The sequence below is a fragment of the Peromyscus maniculatus genome, chromosome 16 (assembly GCF_049852395.1).
Source record: "Peromyscus maniculatus bairdii isolate BWxNUB_F1_BW_parent chromosome 16, HU_Pman_BW_mat_3.1, whole genome shotgun sequence".
Lineage (NCBI taxonomy): Eukaryota > Metazoa > Chordata > Mammalia > Rodentia > Cricetidae > Peromyscus > Peromyscus maniculatus.
The window spans coordinates 31,829,139-31,850,487 of record NC_134867.1 but is presented as its reverse complement, the minus strand read 5'-3'; the positions used below and the strand labels follow the sequence as shown (position 1 = coordinate 31,850,487).

Sequence of the window (21,349 nt, the reverse complement as noted above, 5' to 3'; positions counted from 1 at the left end):
GGACGTGAGGGCCTCTAATCTTCTTAAAGGCATTTCCCACGTTTATTATCTGGTGAGATATAGATAGAATGGGAACTATTCCTGGGTACTTTCCCTTACTTTTTCTTTCCTTGTGCTAAACTATTTATTTCAACTTTTATAATGGATTATAAACTTAATTCATACTAACCTGAAACTCCCAAAACTTCCTAAAGCCTCCTGAGTCTTAGAATTATAGGCAACACCATGAGCCAGCCACCACAGTCAGTTAAAAAATAAACTGATAAACGGTCATCTATATCCAACCCAATCTCTTCCCACTGTACTAGTTCTAAAATCTAATCCTGAATTTGGAAGACATTTGAAGAAAAGTAGCTTATCATTCCCTTTTATAATAATTTCTGTGGTTTTCCTCTTATTTCTTATGTTAAAACAGCCAAAATAAATAAATAAATAAAACTGGAGTGGAAGATTTTTCCCTTATCATGGCCCTAAGTCTTTCGTGCTTTAGAATAGCTCGTTTCTGCATTCGGGTTTTTAGGTGATGGCTAGTCAAGCCTGCCCTCCTTCAGCCATTTCTGCCTGGAGGCAGTCTTCCTGTGTGTGGTAGAGGCTTCCAGTCACCTGTTTCTCTGATTCATTTAGCAGCAGCAACAGAAGAACCAGAGGTGATCCCGGACCCTGCAAAGCAGACAGACAGAGTGGTGAAAATCGCTGGCATCAGTGCTGGAATCTTGGTCTTCATCCTCCTCCTCCTGGTTGTCATAGTGATTGTGAAAAAGAGGTAAGATCCGATAATGTTCTGTACCACACACACACACACACACGTGTTTGCCACTGATGTTCACACATTTTCCCTTCAAGCTCTTTGACAAGTTCTAATAAGATTGCTTGCACCCCAGTCCCTTTTTACTTGGGATTTTTAAGTGAAGTCTTACTTAGCTTTTTGCAACTTGTTCTGGGATACAAGTGTAGATTTTCGTTAACATTTATTTAATGTAAAACTGCAAATTTCTTGAATTTTCAGAGATACACGAAAAATTCATCTTACTTTAAATGTTGTTATTATTAAGCATAATAAAATGGATGGCTATACAGTTACCATACAGTGCTTGGACCAAAGTCAGAATTATTTTCATTCTTAATCTATATTTTTATAAATATGGGTTGCATATGAGACATGAGGAGAATAGAAACTTTGTTTAATGACTTTGTATATTAAATATTCACCGACTAAATTTTTTTAAAAGAAGAGTAAATGCTTAAATTGAACCTTATCTTTTATACTATGTCAGTCAATGTCGCCACCTCCTGGAGTTCTATCAAGATCTGACTTCCTGGAATTTAAACTTGTATTCTGGAAATGAAAGTATACTCTTGCTCAAATGCAATTAAGATATACACATTTTCCTATACTTTGAGCTATTTGACTATTATATAAGTTGTCAGAATCTGTAAGTCATCTTCTTAGAAACTAGTATGACATTTCAATCCTACAATCACAAATTTTGGATAATTCTACAATTTGGAAGACTTTTGAAAAAAAAATACATGCAGAGTGCATCCCAACAGCTTTGTGCATAAAAGTGGTTCTGCTTGACTAATTGTACTGATTGTATAATAAATGATGTTGCTGATATTACATGAATTCTCATAGTATCCAATTATTATTGCTTTCTACTTGAAATAAAACATTAGCATTATGAATAAGACTCATATGTTAATAACAATTCCATGAGAACCTATTTTAATATATTGCCTCTTTACAATTGTCCCCGGAGGTATATATGTTGGAGAAGACACATCTGCATTAGAAACATTAGGTATGCACTGCAGTGTTTTGTGTTCAATTAGCTACATATGTGCTTCCCCCAAACAGTGCTTTCTCTCTGCTGTTGTCTACCTCTGTGATTGAAAAACACATCCTAGGCGAGACAAGAAGATTTAAGCATTTTAGAAACACTAGTTTTCCAATAAACATCCATGAAAATCGTGGACTAGAACCTTCAGACCTTATACCTCTGCTTAAATTTAATTTGTATTTGGAGAGTGGAAAAGCCAAATAGTTTAGAGAGCTCACTTAACACTGCTTCATCATTAAAAGGATTGTCACATCCGATTGGATGCATGGGAATGGTTTCTGACTGTGTCCTCCTCAGAATGGAATTCAATCTAGTTGTATTTGTGGCTTATTTGAAGACTTGTTTGTTTTTGAGTCCCCTCCTCTTGGTGGATTTGTACTAAGAATGACAAGTGAACACTGAGGTCCTTCAAGTTGCTGAGCCAGTCACCGAAGCCAGGATGGGGAAAGGGGGAAGGACATGCTCTGACAGCTCTCTAAAATTGCATAGCGTCACTGATTCTTCGGTTTGTGTTGCCAATGATCAGATAAATAAGCCTCCTCTAAAATGTTTCATGTTTAGGTTTTCCCCGATTATTTTACTGGATAGAAAGTCTCCTGACCTTTTATTTGCCTCGGCAGCACCTATGTGACTGGTGAAGACCATAACGTTGCCGATGGATGAGGTTATGTTTGCTGCCTTCAGGTGTACATCATGCCTAAATTACTTTGACTCCTTACCCACCTCGGCACATTTGTCAGGACTCTGGCTCATAGCTGGCATATGTCACACACATACATTCTGTGGTATTTAAGCAAGAGTAGATTATTACCCTTCCATGAAAGTATACAGCAGTCCTGGATATGATAGAGTTTAAGCTTAATATTTGGTGTTTATTCTGTAGTTTCCTTTGAATATAGAAATTTACACTAAAACCAGTGGAAATGGAAACCCTCTTACCATCTGCATTCTCATGAGATTGTAAAGTTTCTTTAGACTATCCCTCAGTGTGAATAATATGTGTAGGGATATTTGCCTCACTGAAAATAGTTCCATGTGTTTTGGGTTGCAAAAGAATAGCTTAGAATTCAGCCAAATAAAAATGTATGGGTGAGATCATACAGAAAGTAAGTTCTCAGGCTGTGAAAGGGATATTGCAACTTTCAGAACGCAATGTCATATTTTTTTCAGTTTGATCGCTGTTGAATTATTTCCAATTATATGCCATTTTTCATTGATTGTGTATAATTTAAATGCACAGCATGAACACATTAAAACTTCCAAACATCAACTTGAAATCATGTTTCAGTACAGTAAATGTTTGTGTATATCATGTTCACATACATCTACTGTAGGAATACCTTCATGTATATGTAGTATATGGTACCTGTATTCACATAACATGTATATACTGTGTACCATTAAGATATAGCCGATGTGTAAAAATGTAGTAATTTGCATATATTAACATCATATCTTTATGTTTTGTATTTAAAATAAACTACTATATTTAGTATACCCATTCTATACACAGCTGCTCCATCTGTCATGACATTTTTGATGGCAGTGGATGATACTATGCTTTAACTGCATGTTGAAAAACACACAATCCATTTAATTTTTCAGTTCCTTGGCAATATAGGAAATGTCAGCATGTTACTTTTTTTTTTCCTAATTCTGTATTACAAATTTTATTTTTTGCTGCATTATCTGTCTCTTTAATCGCATGGCATAAGAACGCTAACAACGCATGGGCGAATTAAAATGCAAAGCAAAAAAAAAAAACCCCACAAATTTCATTTTGTTTCGTTTTCTTTTTAACGCACATTTTTCTGCTCTATTGGATGTGACGGAGTCACGCTTCTCATTCACCATTGCTTCTCTTTTCCCACTGTCTGTGATCTGCTTGCCAGGAGGAGCTACTATTCTTACTCCTACTATCTGTAAGTAGAAAATGGGTCATTACAACTTTACATGTGTCCAAGATGCAATATCCCTTTCAAAAAACCCACAGAAACAGCGTGTGTTTGGTGGCGTCTCAAAACTGATATCTTTCTGGACTCTAAAACTGTAGAATATGATCTATTTCTATACACTTTTTTAAAAGGGATATTGTGTTTCTGTATGTTCGGCTACTTTTAATTTTTAATTACAGTTTTCCGTAAGTAGCTTTAGTCTGCAGCTAAGAACATCATTTATTTACTCATGTCAAATCTGTGCTCTCTTAGCCATAGGACACTTTATGCATCAGGTGACAAATGTGGTATTAGCTTCCTAATCCCTGACTATATAATACTGTATTATGTTTGAGAAAATGAGCCCAGTGAGATATTTGTGCAGCATTCAGACTGCCCTTGAAGGACGCAAACCAGATCGGGCCTACATGTGATAACATCGCTTTCCACCTCCCCAGGTATTCAAAAAGATCATAACAAGATATCCTTGCTGACCATTCAAACCGTTATAATGGTCCTGTCAAAATAAAATGATAAACTCGTAATGTAGTAGAGGCAGGGACATAAATAAATCTTTTGTAGAGTGGGAAAAAAATGAGTTTGCTTACTACAATTTAAATAGAGATGTTATACAACTAAGCCAAAACAAAACCTGCCAACGTACTGAGAAACAGAGATAGCACTTTTTTTATAGTCTTCTGCAGTTTCCAACTCACCCTAGACTAAGGTCTGGTCAGCCTTTTTATGTCAGCATGGAGAATACCAGCCATTCAACTTCCTGCGCCATTTTCGGTTTGTTTCTATAGGATCAAAGATAGTTAGCCATTCAGTCCAAAGGCCATGGCACTGTCCAAGGCTCAAGGATTGGGATTGGGTTTAAGACACACAGACTGCACTGTCTGTATCACTGGGTAAGGTTTCAGCTAGCTTCACAGCAAAATTTTATGAGTCAATCACTTCAATACGACACTGCCAACATTTCAAATATTACAAACATTTGGCTTCCTACAATCTGCTAAAACAAGCAGGTGTAAAATAACAGTGCTCTTAGCTTATTGTGATGAATCATAATACGCTTGTTAAATCATGTTTGATGAAGCCAATGGTAATTAACTGTACCATTTCATACAATGATGGAGTGCTTTTCCCCTTTATGGCCCACCCATACATCCACCTGCAGAAGTTGATGCTGTTGGCTGCTTTGATAATGAAAGTCATTTGCACATCTGTCAAACTCAAGTACTTGCAAAATGAATTGTTTCACTGTCCTGAAGAGCACATTATATGTGCTCATTGCTCAGGGGTAGACAAAGCATGAGACATTCTAGAATCAATATGTATTTAGTTGCAAGAATGTCAATAAACCTACCATTACCTGTCAATGTATCTGTAAAGTTAGAATAGGATTGCATTTTGGTGCACACCTAACATCTTTCTCCTAGACAATGTATCTATTTATACTTTGCTGTGATTAGCACTTAGAGCTACTGATACTTTAAAGCCTGGCCAGATAAAAATGTCATAGGGATAAATAATTTCAAAGGCTACTTAAAACACATAGGGATACTAATCTCAATCTAATTTCTCTTATAAAGGTAGAAATAAAGTAGAATAGAACACAAAAGAAAAAACCCCCTATGATTTCTGAGCTATTTTTTTTTTTGGTTTTTGGAGACAGGGTTTCTCTGTGTAGCTTTGCGCCTTTCCTGGAACTCACTTGGTAGCCCAGGCTGGCCTCGAACTCACAGAGATCTGCCTGGCTCTGCCTCCCGAGTGCTGGGATTGAAGGCGTGCGCCACCACCACCCGGCTTCTGAGCTAATTTTTAATGACATTATGTCACAGTAACTTTTTTTACATATATGAAAACACTTACTACTGATGTTAACTCATTGCCATTTCACAATACCCTGAATGAAAGCCGACCTCACAGGGTTGTTGTGGGGATTCAGGTGTAAGGGACTGATTGTGGCTGACTTTGCAGCTACTCACAAAGGTTATATTCCAGCATAGTTTGCTTTTTATCTAAGTTTATGAATCAGGAAAGCCCTGGCTAGAACACTTTCCCTTTTAATTTCTTGAAAAAGCCTTTTAATTTTACCCATTCATGAAGTCCATATAAATTATTTATTCATAAATCTTTGAAGTTTAGAGTCATCATTTCCATTTGCTGTTTTCTGTATGCCCATCTTTAAAATTTAACATTATTTTTGAATCCAAATTTCACATTGTACCATTTTTCGTTCAAATCAATCCCTCACATTTTTAGAGAAGTGAATCAACCCTTTAACCTTGCCCAGGAAACAAAGATTTGGAGAAAAATTGAAAGTTTTATTTGTTTGTTTTTGAGACAAGATCTTGCCACGAATCCCAGTTCAGGAAGGCTTTACACGTTCCTGATTCAGCCATCTACTTCTGAGTACGGAGATTAGAGATGGGCACCACCACCCCTGGCTGGAATTTATTTGTCAAGCATTTTTCTGTTGTTTCAAAGTGTGCCAATGACAGCATAGTGTGCTGTATTCGTGTTCTTTTCTTTTTTTTTTTTTTTTTTTTTTTGTTTTTTTTTTTTTTTTTTTCAAGACAGGGTTTCTCTGTGTAGCTTTGCGCCTTTCCTGGGACTCACTTGGTAGTCCAGGCTGGCCTCGAACTCACAGAGATCCGCCTGCCTCTGCCTCCCGAGTGCTGGGATTAAAGGCGTGCGCCACCACCGCCCGGCTCGTGTTCTTTTCTAATGGGTAGCAACCAGCGCTTAACCATTACAGTAGACTTCCTAACGTGGCAGTCAACACATTGTAAACAGCTGGGCATTGTGTAATAGCTTAAGCTATGGAATGAGGTCATTCTTCATTGCTTATTAGATAAGCAACCTTGGGCAAGTTATTTAACTCCCCCAAGCCTCAATGAACTCATCTATATGATGAGAATCCTTAAGCAGTTTTCTGTGGATTGAGCTGAGAATTAATTGAGTTAACCAATGGAAAGTGCCAAGTATATAACAGGCCCAATTTATCTCTTCCACAAGCATTTATTGAGTGCCTGCTTTGTGCTCTAAGTATTCTGGCACTGTTCCGATGCCCAGAATCTGCAGGTGATCCTTCCCTTTAGTGAGCACACTGTGGGGAAATGACTGAAAAAAATACTGTGACGATACGTGACGAGTGTTGTTTCAAGAGATGAACATGTTACTATAAAAATCACTTGAATCAGATGACACTTGGATTACCTCTATCAAGCCTTTCCAAGGATATTTATTTGGAGTCACAATGAGCAGAAACTAGGCAGGTTTTAGAGACTAAACTTTTCAGGCCTAAGGACAAAAATATTTCATGATGGCTAGCTAGCAGGGAGTTTGGAATGCGTAAGTCTGTTGGCTGCATACAAACTGGTGGTGTTTAATTGGGGTCAAACATTGTTTTTAAAAAATAAAATCATTGCTGGGCAGTGGTGGTGCAAGCCTTTAATTCCAGCACTCAGCAGGCAGAGGCAGGTGGATCTCTGTGAGTTTGAGGATAACCTGACCTACAAGTTCCAGGACAGCCAGGGTTACACAGAGAAACCCTATCTTAACCCTTCCCAAATAAATAAATACATAAATAGATAAATAAATAAATAAATAAATCATTTGATTGTTCTAGTCTTTCTATTTTCCTCATGTCCACTTAACTATGAAAGGGGTATCATTGCTTCCAAAGTCAAATAAATGAGTTGTTCAAGTTTGGAAAAATAAAATCAGGGGCCAGAGGGATGGCTCAGCAATTAAGAGCACATACTGCTCTTGCAGGGGACTTGAGTTTAGTTTACAACACCCATGTCAGGCATCTTATAAATATGCCTGTAACCCCAGCTGTAGAGGCATCTGATGCCCCTGGCCTTTACAGAGAACTGTGCTCATGTAGGTGTACACACACACACACACACACACACACACACACACACAGAGAGAGAGAGAGAGAGAGAGAGAGAGAGAGAGAGAGAGAGGGGGGGGGGGGGGGAGAGAGCGCTTTATACTCTCTGTCTAGATCTTTATGTTTCTACAGACTTGACCCTCTGGCCAGGAAGGAACAGTTGGTAGTACTTTAAGTGTATGCAGCAAGTGTTGTCAATAAGTAATAGTGTAATGGTAGTAATGGTGTAGGGATAGTTCTGGTGGTACTTTTATTGGTGGTGGTAGATAATAATCCTTTGTCCTTGTTTTTAATATTACTAATACTTACTATTCCTTCTAAATGAATGAGGGGTGTCCATCAGCAAATCATAGTTTGTGCCTACTCTATTCAGTTGTGAGTGAGATCTAGTTTTTGTGTTCTGTGTGTTGGTTGTGTGTCCCTGTGGTCAACTACTGCAATTCTCAGAGAAAAATAAACTGGAATGACTCTCAGGCTGCTCAATGTATGTTAAAAGGAAAAGCCTGTGGACATAAACTCCATCTATTCAATGAGCCCTTGTAGTATTTGTGGTATGTTTAACATAGACAGTAATGGGGGATCAGAAGAGAATGTCTTACCATTGACCAAAGAAATGGCATTCTTAACAACTGGGGAGTATTTCCAAGGCAGACTTAATTGCTACCATTAAATGAGTGATAAGTTTACACTGGACATGGTTTACAGTGCCTCTGTGTATAAATTTTCTGGTGAATATGAGTTAAATATTTTTTATGCATTTTAGGTGCATGTTTCATGGATAACAGAGAAACAAAAGAAGTATGTTTTTGATGTGTGAGATGAAGGGATCAGTATTTGTGTAGTTTGAAATGTTATCACTAACTTTTATAACCATAAATCATTCTCCTGCTGTATACATCAGACATTTCTGTAGTGGATAGTATGCCTGAGAAGTCTAAAATACATGTTAGGGTTTGACCATGTCAATCCTCCAAGATGACGATAATTGACATTGGTTCTTTGCATAGCATTTTTCAAATTTTCCCCAGTACCTTTCTTACACAGCATATGATTCAGTTCAGTCTCTTTATAGGTGTTTGAGTCATAGCAGGCCAGGGCTGATTTGGAAAGACTTTGGATTGGTTTTGATTAGTGCTATAAATGCACTATTCAGTGTGTCCATGCTCTGTATGTTTGCGTATTTTCTTAGGAACAGCAGAGAGGAGAATGGACCTTTTCCTTTTTTCTGTTGGCTGGCTCTGCTAAAGCAAAGTTAAAGTCATGTTGTTAGTAAGACCTTCAAGAAGTTGATCAAAGGCAGTCATCACTCAGGAGGAAGACTGGAACTTAAATTTTTAAAGTTTCTACTTAAATCATCTGTGAATTAACTCTACTTTAGGCGTGTTTGTTTATACTCTTGAAGAAACATTTTCATGAAAATGATTTATTTTTTGACAGTTTTATACATAGATACAATGTACTATGATTATATCCACCCTCTGAATACCCTCATTTTACTCTGCTTTTTCCCTCTGGACCCAGACCTAATAGAAAAAATGGTGAGACTCTTGGTTTGACGATTTGCATATTAAGAATCTCACAAATAAGGTCGTGCTACAACCACCAGCCCATGGAATGGTTTGTGTGTTGTCTGGACTCGCGAAATTAGGAACAGTTCTTAGGTTTTCTAATACATGTCTGTAACCTTGTCCTCGGGCTCACTTGAGCTTCTTTATGGCTGGCGTCAGCTGTCCGTCAAGGCTCACCACACTCAGGGCTCCCTTTTGTATTTGCTTTGGCAGCAAGCTTGCTAAAAAGCGCAAGGATGCAATGGGCAACACACGGCAGGAGATGACGCACATGGTGAACGCTATGGACCGGAGTTACGCCGATCAGAGCACCCTGCATGCAGAGGATCCACTGTCCCTCACCTTCATGGACCAACATAACTTCAGTCCGAGATGTAAGTTAGTCATTGAAATTTGACTTAATGCTTTTGGGGGCCTTACTAAGTGCACTTAATTTCCCCCAATAACTTTTGAATAATGAAGGAAAAAGCCAGAGGACAAAACAGCTAAAAAAGAGTAAAATGGAATTTACCCCCCCCCAAAAAAAAAAAAAAAAAAAAAAAAGCTTGTTCAGTTTGGTACAGGATTTAGTTTAACTTTGAACTGGGGATTTTATTATGAAATCATAAGAAATAATCCAAATGTAAGACATTCAGGCAGCATGTGTCATTGAATTAGGCTCAAAATGGCATTTTCTGCATAAAATTGGTGTTTGTCAATTTACTCATTTGTCTTTTCCTTGGTAGAAGATAAAAATGTTCTTTAAAGAAAAGAAGAAACGTCATAATTCTTTCTAGGAATTAGTGGCCTAAATAGTTGTTCCATTAAGGTAATCTAGTATTAGTCCTGAGTAATTCGAGTACTAAAAAGTTAACCAGAGATGGGGAGGTAAGTTAATGGATAAAGCATTTACCAGACAAGTGTGAAAACCGGAATTCAGATACCCAGAACCCACATAAAAGCCAAGCAGGGGTGGCAGCCATCCGTAATCCTAGCATTTGGGAGACACAGACAGGGTGTGAGGGTGGGGATATGGAGGGGTGTCCCGGGGCAAGCTGGCTAGCTAGAATAGCTGGACTTGGTGAGCTTCAGAGTTACTGAGAGAACCTATCTCCGTGCATTAATTGGAGTGAGATTGAAGAAGCCATAACATCAAATTCTTTGGACCCAATGCGTGTATGGCCTCACACATGACAATATGCATACATTCACACATACTATATACACAAGAAAAAAAATGACTACATGAAAGATTGGTCCATTAAGTTTCTAAGTATCGAGTATAAAATCTAAAGGTGGACTTGTGTTGACTGGCTTGCAAAGAATAATGAAATTGCATACATGTTCATCTCTTCATTCTCCCATACATAAATTCTTCCAATATTACTAACGCTGATCTGTTGAAGAAAGTGCTCTTAAAACGTTTGCATTGATGTCCTGCTTAAGCACAGGGGGATTTGAATAATTGCATAGTTTGAATATCCTATGAAAATTATTCCCTTTCAAGGTTTTGTGTTTATTTAAATTAGTTCAATTTACGTTAACGTGCCTAGCTCATTTCTTCAAATCTTCAAGTAAAATTGAGATGGACAAATCAAGTTTGTCATTAGCATTTCATATACAAGGCAGCTCTGTAACACTTAACCTGATTTGGTAAACATGGGTGTAAGAAGACAAGAAGTAAATAATAGAATTCATATTTCTATGCAAATTATAGACATAGGAAATTGTAAGGTTGCACAATATTTTAGACTCTGTGTCTTTATGTCATTTCATAAAGGGAATATTCTTTTGGAAACCTTTAGCTTGGTGAAAATTTTCAGTAATTGTCAGACTTGAATATAGGTTGTCATTTTCCTTGTGTATGTTCACAATGGGTGGAAGTTAGAAGTGCTATGTTAGTCATTTTGAAAGTCAGTTTTAATCATGACAGGGCCTTTCTGGCCTGTCTTATTTTTATTTCACTATTAAGATTTAACAACAGAGAAGGACATAGAATTCTAAGACTGTTGAAAGAAAGTTTGTTCCCAATATGAGTGTATCATCTCTACCAGTACTTGGTTCGTTCAATGTTGACTTGGTTATAGGTCTGAATGTATTCTTGTTCCACAGACTTTTCTGTGTGCTGGCCTTCTCAGTACCTGACTATAAAGTGATGATTCTGAAAGTGTATCTATAGCTATTTGCTTGTGAACTTAGAGAAAGGATTAACTACTCCCCACAGATAACTGGAGAAAAAAATGACTTAGAATAAATATAAGATCATTATTTCTCTAAATACCTTACAGTTGGTACATCTAAAATGCATGGCTTCTTTTCTCCTAGTTTTATCATCTTTATAATGTCAAAGTGAATAATCTGGTTTTTAAAAATGAACAAAGAACTGGATTATAATTACAGATACAACTCTCTTGACATTCTACAATAACCCTGCCAGAAAAAAATAATTTTTACCCTTGCAAAATACAGAAACCCAAGCAAGTTGGGTCACTATATTTTTTTTTAAGAAAAAATCTATTATAAAGATTATTTTAGAAAAATAGAATTTACAGGCAAGAGTTGCTTCATGACGTTTGTTTTCCCACAGTGCCCAATGATCCACTTGTACCGACTGCTGTGTTAGGTGAGGCCCGAAACCTTTATCACCAGGTTTTATTTGATTTTATTGTTTTGCATGCATCACAACTCCTTGCATGGGTTGTATCTTGTCTACATAGTAACTATTTGTCTTTGGGGGAGTATCTTGATGTTTCAGATAGATCACCGTAGTCCAAACAGAGATAGCGGTCTTTGTTCAACACATTTGGGTCTGGCGGATGTAAATGGAAGGCACACTGTTTAGAACAACATACCAGCTTTAAGTTGTGTTGGATTTGGAGCAGAGATGCAATTACCCCTAATGGATGACTAATGTGAAATGAACCCCAACACCTCCCTTCTCGGGGGCCAGGAGTGACTGAGCAACTTGCTGATGTGGAAAAGTCAGCTTTAACAAAGGGATTGTCTGAGCCCTTCTAACTTTAAAGCAACTAAAGATGCAGTCTTAGGTGAACAGGGTGATTCTGTTCATTTGCTTTTACTTTGTTTTTTTAAATAGTTTGCTAGAATCTTGATGCAGGTCCTTGGCATAGAGACAACATTATATGATAAATACTATTGTGTTTCAAGAACTTAGAAGAAACCACTGCATTTACCTGAGTCACATCTAAGGAAATGGGTGTCGCCTGTGATGATTCTGGCCTTTTCAGTTGTAAAACAGCATTAATTATTAAACCTACATATTTCAAAACAAAATGAGTTTAATTTCAAATTGCTTCTTATTTCTTGACAAATTATTCAACAAGCATTTGGCCAGCGTGCATTATATGTTCACAGGTTCTCTGTCAGTAACCCCCTCGTGGTTCTACTCACCCAAGAAAATACAGATTTTCAATAAATATATCTTTGAAATTACCCAACACTATATTTAATACTTATTGTGAATAGGGAAATTTAGTTTATGCATCTCTTCGCCATGTAGTTATTTGATTTAAAAGTAAATTACAAAATATTTTGGAATTTTACAACTAATCAGTTAAGTAAAATGTACCTCATGCTAAAATACTAAAATTATTATTTCGATTTAGAATTTTAGAGCTTAGGTAAGTAATAAATGTTCCAATAGAATCTGGATCTTGACTGCACTTTCCCTGCGATGTGCACAACAGCAGTGAGATGGAGGTGAACTAAGGCATTTGTTGTAACAAGTGACATGGTTATGTAGGGAGGAGCCATACAGAGTAATCACAGGGGAAGTATCACATTATCCAATGCCTCCGCATATGTCATCTTCTGTTGAGAACTGTAGAGTAGTATCAGTAGCTCACACTAGTAAGTAGAGTCCACTTCAATTAAAAGAGTAAGCACTCTGAAAAGGGGGCTGGAGAGATGGCTCGGCAGTTAAGAACACTGACAGCTCTTCCAGAGGTCCTGAGTTCAATCCCAGCAACCACATGGTGGCTCACAACCATCTGTAATGAGATCTGGCACCCTCTTCTGGCCTGCAGATATACATGCAGACAGAATACTGTATATAAAATAAATAAATAGATAGATAGATAAATAAATAAATAAATAAATAAATAAATAAATAAATAAATAAATAAATAAAAGATGCATTGTAGGTATATACAAAATTGCCTATGGATAATTTTTTTTAAAAAGAAAAGGAATGGTTTGCCTAAATGTTAAGTCCAGTCCATCATAGAAATTTTTTAAGGGCATATAGGATCCAGTCCAAATCTCAAGGTCTAGATAGAATTACGATATGAATTTAGAAAACTACCTTACAGACTTTCTCTTCTCTCTCTGAAAATTGTAACAACTCCCGCCCTGCTTTCCCCCACTGAACTGTAAAGAGAGAATGAGAAAATATGTATAAGGTTTACAAACTGTAAGGACTAAGCAATTCTTAAAATATCTTAAATGAAAGGGGGTGGTTGCATTTCAGGAAAGGTAGAGCTAGCCCAGTAGTCTCATCTGACCTATTTGTATACATTTTCATCGTGTAATTTATTTCATTTTGAAAGTGGGCATGATCAGCTTCAAAATCATTGGCTTTCTTTGAAAGCTGACTCTCATTAATCCCATTAGACATCAGATTAATCTTTTCCATTTTCATTGTTCTTAGAATTGTGATGTTTACGGTTGTTTTTCATTGATTCACTTTTATACAGCAACTTTCTGAAATAATTTCAAACATTGCTTCATATTTATATCTACCTGATGATTTTGAAAGGCTTGGAAATTTTTCATATTGATTCATATTTTTGTCTTTTGTGTTTTACTGCTTCATTGGGCTTAAGTCCCTATAACCGGTAAGTATATTACAAAGAGCTCTAGAAACCTTTCAATCAAGACATAGTTGATGTTATTATTCTTCAATGTATAATAAGGATAATGATAAGCACAGGCACCCTGGCTAGTACTCACATTATTAGGTAGTTTAATAAAGTAGAAATATATTGAGATTAATAATTCATATGTGATCATTCTTGAGACCTTACTGCCTTTTGTACTACTATATTAAAGTCTAATGCCACACAAAGGCAATGCTATTTGATGCTGGGATATACTCATTTGTAAGATGTGCAATGTGAGTAAAGTCTGTGTTTCTGAGCCTCTAAAAATTGTAAAACTGCTGTTGCAGCAAGCTCAAAATGAGCTCTGTCTAGGGTTGCCCTGGCTACCTTACCCCAGCCAAGGTGCTTACACTCTGCCTTCCCCACGTTGTCTGTTCCATTAAACTCTCCTCTCTGATTGTATATCCTATGATAGAGCCTAAACCAGTTGCTTCTGAATTTATTCTTACTGGGAGATGTTTACATTCCTTATACCTGTCTATTGATTGTAATATTTTAATGAAGGTAGACCAGTTGACTGCAGGCTCACAGGAAGTGGAGGGGGGGAATTCAACTGAATCATATTTGCTAGCAAATGTTTATTTGTAGAGGGGTGGGCAAAACCTGAATAAAAGGCAGTGATTCTCTTGAGTGGTTAGGTCATAACGGACTCCAAGGGCTTTCTTTTGTTGTTGTTAGTTTTTTTTTTCTTTTGCTTTAGTATGTGGTATTTTTAGACATGAATGCCAAAAAAATTCAGTTTAATAAGAGAGGGTAAAGATAAATGCAATCAAGCTAAATTATAGAGGCATACAAATCTGATTGTAGGGTTCTTTTTTTTTTTTCCCTTCTCCAGGAAGAAAAAGTGTTTATCATGGGGACAACAATTCATTTTTTGCCATATCCTATTTGTAGAGTTGGAGATAGAGCAGGCAGATGTACCAGCACTTGAAATATGTTTCACTGTTAATTAAATATCATTCTCTACAGTATGCATTATCATTTCAAACGCAAGTTCCTCTAAGAGTGTACTTTCCTTTCTGTTAATGAGTGTGACAGTATTATGCTTTTCAAAGTAACACCCCTTCAACGTTTGGTTTGTTTTTTTTAAAAGTGGTAAGTTTAAATGTGATAAATATAAGCATGTTTCTCATTGTACTGCTTAGTTCTTTGGTCATTAAAATGCTGTTTATTCTTCATAGGCAAGACGTTCTTGGTTCTTTTTTCATCTTTATAGCAGAAAGAGCATTAAAAGTCTCTTTCCATTTTGAACTAAAACCATGGGGATGTGGTCTACACTTAAATGTGGGTGGTGAAGGCTTCTGTTGAATTTTAACTAATTCACTCATTGAAATATTTACCGAATTTCTGGTACATGAGTCTATCTCCAAAAATACCAGATAAATAAATAAATGGTTATAAAAACAGGGCAAAGAAAGTAGCATGCAAGGAACCTGAAGGTCTCAGAAACATAAGCAGTAGCCTGATATTGCAGCACGGAGGGCCTGGGAATACCAGGGAGGTGTCCACATTAATCTCTAGTAGCCCCGGTTTCTCTCACATGGCTGACAGAGAAGTCAGTGGACTGGCAATTGAAACAATACTAATAGTAGCAAGAATCCAAGGGGGGATGTATGTCAAGCCTCCTAGTGGACAGAATGGGTGGGGATGGGATTCTGTGCAAGTGTGTCCAGGTTGTGTCTGTATTGGGGAGCCCAGCTAGTAGAGCAAAGAAGAGGAAAGGTGGCCAGATGAACAGCCCCATGGGCATGGGTTGTCCAAAGGGGTCTCTGTGGGAGGTTGGAATATGAATGTGAAAGAGATCGTCCAACACAGTCAAAGGTGAAAACATTTTTCCAGTTGACAGCTCAGTCCTCTGGCCCCAGCCTAGACCGCTGTAACTTCAAATACTAAAAACAGAGGCGACTCAGCTAAACATCCTGCCTGCACTTCTTAAAAGGGAATCCAGTGTCTCCCTGATTCTCCCAGCATCCGCGGTCTTGTTGAAAGGCACCTATGTTCTGACCTTAACCCTTGAGCCGAAATGAGAGGTGAAGGCTTTGTCTTTATGAGGATGCTGCCGGAGGCCCCACCCCCACTCCCACCCCCTTGGCTGGCTTTTCGTTTCCTTCCTTCTACCACCAGAAAGCTCATAAGGTCTTCAAGTCTTCTTTGCGCAGATGTATATTAAACAAGATAACTTTATCTCTTTCTTACTGTTCTGGAATATGAAATCTGCCAGATGAAAACCACAGTGCCACAGCAGAGTCTAGTCGCCTTCTGGATGTTCCTCGCTACCTCTGCGAAGGGACAGAGTCCCCTTACCAGACAGGACAACTGCACCCAGCCATCAGAGTGGCCGACTTACTGCAGCACATTAACCTCATGAAGACATCAGACAGCTATGGGTTCAAAGAGGAATACGAGGTGAAAGCTTTAGTACCGTGTTGAATTTTATTTGTAACTGGATACTCAGTGCAATGTGGCATTTTTCTTCCCTTTGACATTTCAAGAGTGGGTTACTCTACAACTTCTCTAATCCAGCACTGAGCTTGCCATCAAATGTATGTATGGAGGGGGGCGGTGAAATGAAAGAAAAGAGCACTCCCCCAGACTGTATTTGGGGCTACATTCATTGAAAGGTTCTTGAGGATGGGTTCAGTCATGTTTCAGTGAGTTATCACAAACACTTTGCTAGATCTTTCTACATTTCCCCCATCCAAAGTTACACACAGGATTCTCAGAGTCCCCTTGTAGTGTTTGGGATGCAATCACTGGTTGGCTTAAATTCCAAGTGTTCCTGTCTCCTTGCTTACAAATGCTTTAATGATAAGGATGATGTTACGTTAAATAAGCTGCTTGCCACCCGATTCCCTTAATTTTGTAGACTGTTGGCTGAGGGCGGCAAGGAAGAAAAACTGAGCACCACACACAAAGTAAACAGCAGCATCTCAGCAACAAAATCAAATGTGGGAAATTTCTTCTCCCAGCATATTTCTCTTTCCCACTCAGACTAAAATATCAGGATTTATCTTAGAAAAGAAGTGACTTAAATCAGACACTCCAATAAATAGCAGAAAGAAAAAGTTCCCTTTACCTTTTCACGTGCTTTGAAATTTCAGTGTGGGCACTGAAGCTGATTTATACTCCTTCACACAGCATAGTATGTGCACACACAGAAACACACACACACACACACACACACACACACACACACACACACACACACAGTGGAAGATGCCAAGCATATTTCATTTCAAAGAACAACCAAAATACATTCAACTTCCTGGGAAGACTTTTAAGTTTTACATTCTATATGCGGACCACTTGTATACCTTATTTGGGCTGAGAAAAATTATCTTGAAATGCTGAATGTTGGCTTTAGATATGTGCTGAAACACCCAAAATAAGAGCAAGGAATTAGAATATCCTGCCAGAGCTGGTTTTGTTTGTTCATTTCATGTATGTTCCTGTGTACTCTGTTTCAAAGAGCATTGGCTCTTTGAAGACCCTACTTCCTGTGTTGAGCAAAGTTTAAGTCTTTCTACAAAAAAAGAGATCTCTACGCATATTTTAAATTTCTGTATGATTAAGCTACCATTGAACCCTTCTGTCTGTAGGTGCTTGGAGAGCAAAGATCCTTATAAGTCTGTCCCCTGAAGGAGAGACCCAGTCTTCATGACCTTCAAAGAGAAAAAAGAGGACAGATTGTACATGAGTAAAGAATTATGGGAGCAAAGTGATTTTTTTTTCTTGTTATAAGTGCTGATGAGCACACATTTGAAAGGATAGCCGTCATTAAAAGTAGTTTTGCAAGTTTGGGTGTATTGTTATTTAGAATGTTTTGAAAAAGAATGATGCTTCTTCTACTTGTAACTCACAAAATTATAGCTATCTTAAAACTGAAAGATTTTCAAGATTCTATGTTTCTCTAAAATTATTGCCAGTCTTTCATATAAGTTCCACCAACCTAACTAACATGAACAAACCTGCATCCCACAAACCAGGCTTGAGGACAGAGAAGGAAATGTACTTAACTACTGTAGTCAGCCCAGCCCACCACCACCACCAATGTGGCTTTTACTATTTTTAATTTTAGAGCAGATAAACCTGTTGTGAAAAACAAAATTAAATTAAGTCTGCTTGTTAACTTTTTTTCCCCCAGAGCTTCTTTGAAGGTCAATCAGCATCTTGGGATGTAGCTAAAAAAGATCAAAACAGATCAAAAAACCGATATGGAAACATTATCGCATGTAAGTTCCCTTAGAACTCTTGATGTGTGTAAACATTACATGTATGGAGATGTACAGTGAGTTGCAACTTTTATGGTTTTGAATGTAGAGAATTCTAGGGCGTGGTGTATAAGTTCCCTCAGGACTCTTGATATGTGTAAATATTACATGTATAAAGATGTACAGTGAGTTGCAACTTTTATGGTTTTGAATTTAGGGAATCCTGCGGTGGGGGGGGGGGTACATACTTGTCTGTTAAGTGACCTATAGAATATTAAAAACAATGTTAGCTTACTGAAATTGCCATCATCCTCACTCTCCACCCTGTGAGAAACGTGATGTTTTAAGTTTGTTATGTAAATTCATGGGGGTTTGTTACCAAATGTCTAAGAATATTGGCATAGTGCCAAACTTTTTTCACTTATGAATTGGTGGATTAGAGACAAGGCTACTGAGGTGTTTGTTCCACGTGCCCTTACCCCCGTCACCTGAAGGCAATAGCTGAAGTACAGTACTGCAAGTCATTAGTCACTCAGAATTTCCATTCAGATGATGTCTTCATGAGGAGTACATGCAAAAAAGCCAAGTCATCATCACCAGGGGCAACCTTGGGAGTACTGAGGAGAGCAGATGGTCTGACTTGTAATTACCTGCTGATTTCCTTCAGCTAGTCTACACTGAGTTGAAATCATTTTAAACTCTCTAAAATACATTAAAATCTAACCTGTCTCTCAAGGAAGGAAGGAAGAACAGGTTCAAAATTTACAGTTCTGTGGCTCAGTCTTCTGTAAAATCCAGAAGAAAGGGAACTCCCCCAGCTAAAAACATTCCTGAGAAACAAAATTAGAAGCCACGCAAGTTCCATAGTCAAGTTTGAGGCTCAAATGAAGACCCCTTCAGACACTGTCATTCTGCCTATAAACTTCCTAATTTGAAAGACAAGCCATTGAGTCTGTGTTCATAGTTGTAACTGGAATAAGTAGTGAGCTCCATATAGTTCTGCCAGTTCTCACAAATGACTGATTTGATAATAATGCAGAGTATTGCGAGTGTAGATATATAAAGACCAAATTCATCCTTAAGCCTTTACCCCTGACATTGTCTCAAAATAGACGAACTGGAATAGCTTGCATTTGATTATTTGAACCTTTCAGATGATCACTCCAGAGTCATTCTACAACCCGTGGAGGATGATCCTTCTTCAGATTACATTAACGCCAACTACATCGATGTAAGTGTCCTTCCAGGGCATTTCCATCGTATGCCCACTGTATCAGCTCCCACCTGTGAACTCGATGCTTGTTATTGCCTATGACTTGATTGCTAGCTTTAAAGTAAAGAACCAACTGTACACTTTTCCTTGTTCTACATCCTAGTACTTACTGACGCTGTTGTGCTTTCTTTCTCACCTGACTTTGGTTTGGGCTGTAGATTTGGCTGTACAGGGATGTAAGTACCACTATATGTACATAACAGCACCCTATGATAAATATTTAATATAAATACCCTTAATCACAGTGACTACTAATGCTTAGTCTAGTTGTTTCTGCATGCATCTCCTAATTAGTCTCATACAGTATATTTGTGTTCCTTTTTATTTTTTGTAATTATTTTACGTGTGTAAAGAACTATTTGACCTCCTTCCCTTTTCTTGTGTAGCGAAACAGGGCTATTTTTGGCTTCAACAGTTTATTATGCATTTGAATTTTCTTTGTTGATGATTTCTGTCTCTGGCTTTTATTCTTACCCACCCCAAGCATATGTGAGAAGCTGGATAGTATGATGTGTAGTAGTGGTTTTTTGAAATTTCATTTTTTATATTGACTTTTGATATTGAAAGATAAGAATGGGGCCAGGGATGTGACTCAGTTGGTAAAAATGCTTGTTGAGCATGCAGTCAATCCCAAATACTGCATACCAGGTATGGTGGCTCATGCCTAGAATCCCAGGTGGAGGCAGGAGGATCAGGAGAACACAGGCATCCTGAAGTACATAGCAAATTCAAGGCCAGCTTGGGCTAACTAAGACCCTATCTTAAAAACATAAAGAAATACACTAGTAGGAAGACTATTTTGTGGTGTGAGATATTGGTTTGTAAAGCAATAAAATTCTTAGGGTAAAAATGATTTCCGTATTATATCTGAAACATATATCACACACACACACACACACATATATATATGTGTATGTATGTATATCGAATCATACCACTAAAGTCTGTTTTCATTACATATTGCACTGTTAAATATTGGTTATAAATATGAACAGGGAAATTATTTAAGGGAAAGTATCAAACAAAATTAAAAAAATATGACCAAGAAGCACCAAATTACCTTGTATGTAAGGTCTGGCCCTTTGGCTCTGTTACCTGGTTTAAAATTACACCAGAGGGTCTAGAGAGATGGATGCATTGGCACTTAAGAACACTTGTTGTTATTGCAGATAACCCAGCTATGGCTCCCAGCAACCACAAGGAGTTCATAACCATCCATGACTCCAGGTCTAGCGTATCTTATACCCTCTTCGGGATTCCTTGAAAACCAAGCACTCATGGGGTACACATCATGCATTCATCAGGCAAACACTCACATAAATGAAACAACATAAACATGAATAATAAATCACCCTGGAGATCTTGGGAAGGCTATTTGCCTCTCTGTGTTTCACTTTTCTTGACTGCACACTGAGATCCTGATAGTTTCAGGCCCATCAATTTGTTTGAAAATGTAATGGAGTAATGCATGTAGAACATCTAGTACAGTGACTAACATGTATCTAGCACTTGCCAGATTTCAGCTGTTAATAATTAAGAACCCAAGTTCTGAATGAATTGAATCACAGCATGCATATTTTTAAGTCAAAGTGTAATGGAGTATTACAGCATATACCATCAGTGTTCATATAGAGATGCCGTATAAACTCCCACCTCTTCTAAATACTGCAAAGAGGATATTTGTCCCACTTGTGAACTTCATCTTTTACAGTTATTTTGATATTTATAACTAATT

The 21,349-nt window shown here is 37.7% G+C and overlaps 1 protein-coding gene across 10 annotated transcripts in view; it reads left to right on the top strand.

Annotated features, from left to right (window-relative positions):
• Ptprk (protein tyrosine phosphatase receptor type K) overlaps positions 1-21,349 on the top strand; it is a 537,607-nt gene that overhangs the window by 494,493 nt on the left and 21,765 nt on the right. Inside the window, exons 14-20 of one of the 10 annotated variants that reach the window (XM_076552560.1) lie at positions 628-763; positions 9,464-9,624; positions 11,817-11,852; positions 16,352-16,536; positions 18,275-18,362; positions 19,496-19,572; positions 19,773-19,790. In XM_076552560.1, the coding sequence (XP_076408675.1) occupies positions 628-763; positions 9,464-9,624; positions 11,817-11,852; positions 16,352-16,536; positions 18,275-18,362; positions 19,496-19,572; positions 19,773-19,790 (701 nt within the window). Of the gene's footprint in view, positions 1-624; positions 764-9,463; positions 9,625-11,816; positions 11,853-14,073; positions 14,086-14,965; positions 15,140-16,351; positions 16,537-18,274; positions 18,363-19,495; positions 19,573-19,772; positions 19,791-21,349 lie in introns of those variants that run through there. The other 9 variants (XM_042262157.2, XM_076552564.1, XM_076552562.1 and 6 more) reach the window with 9 other exon arrangements.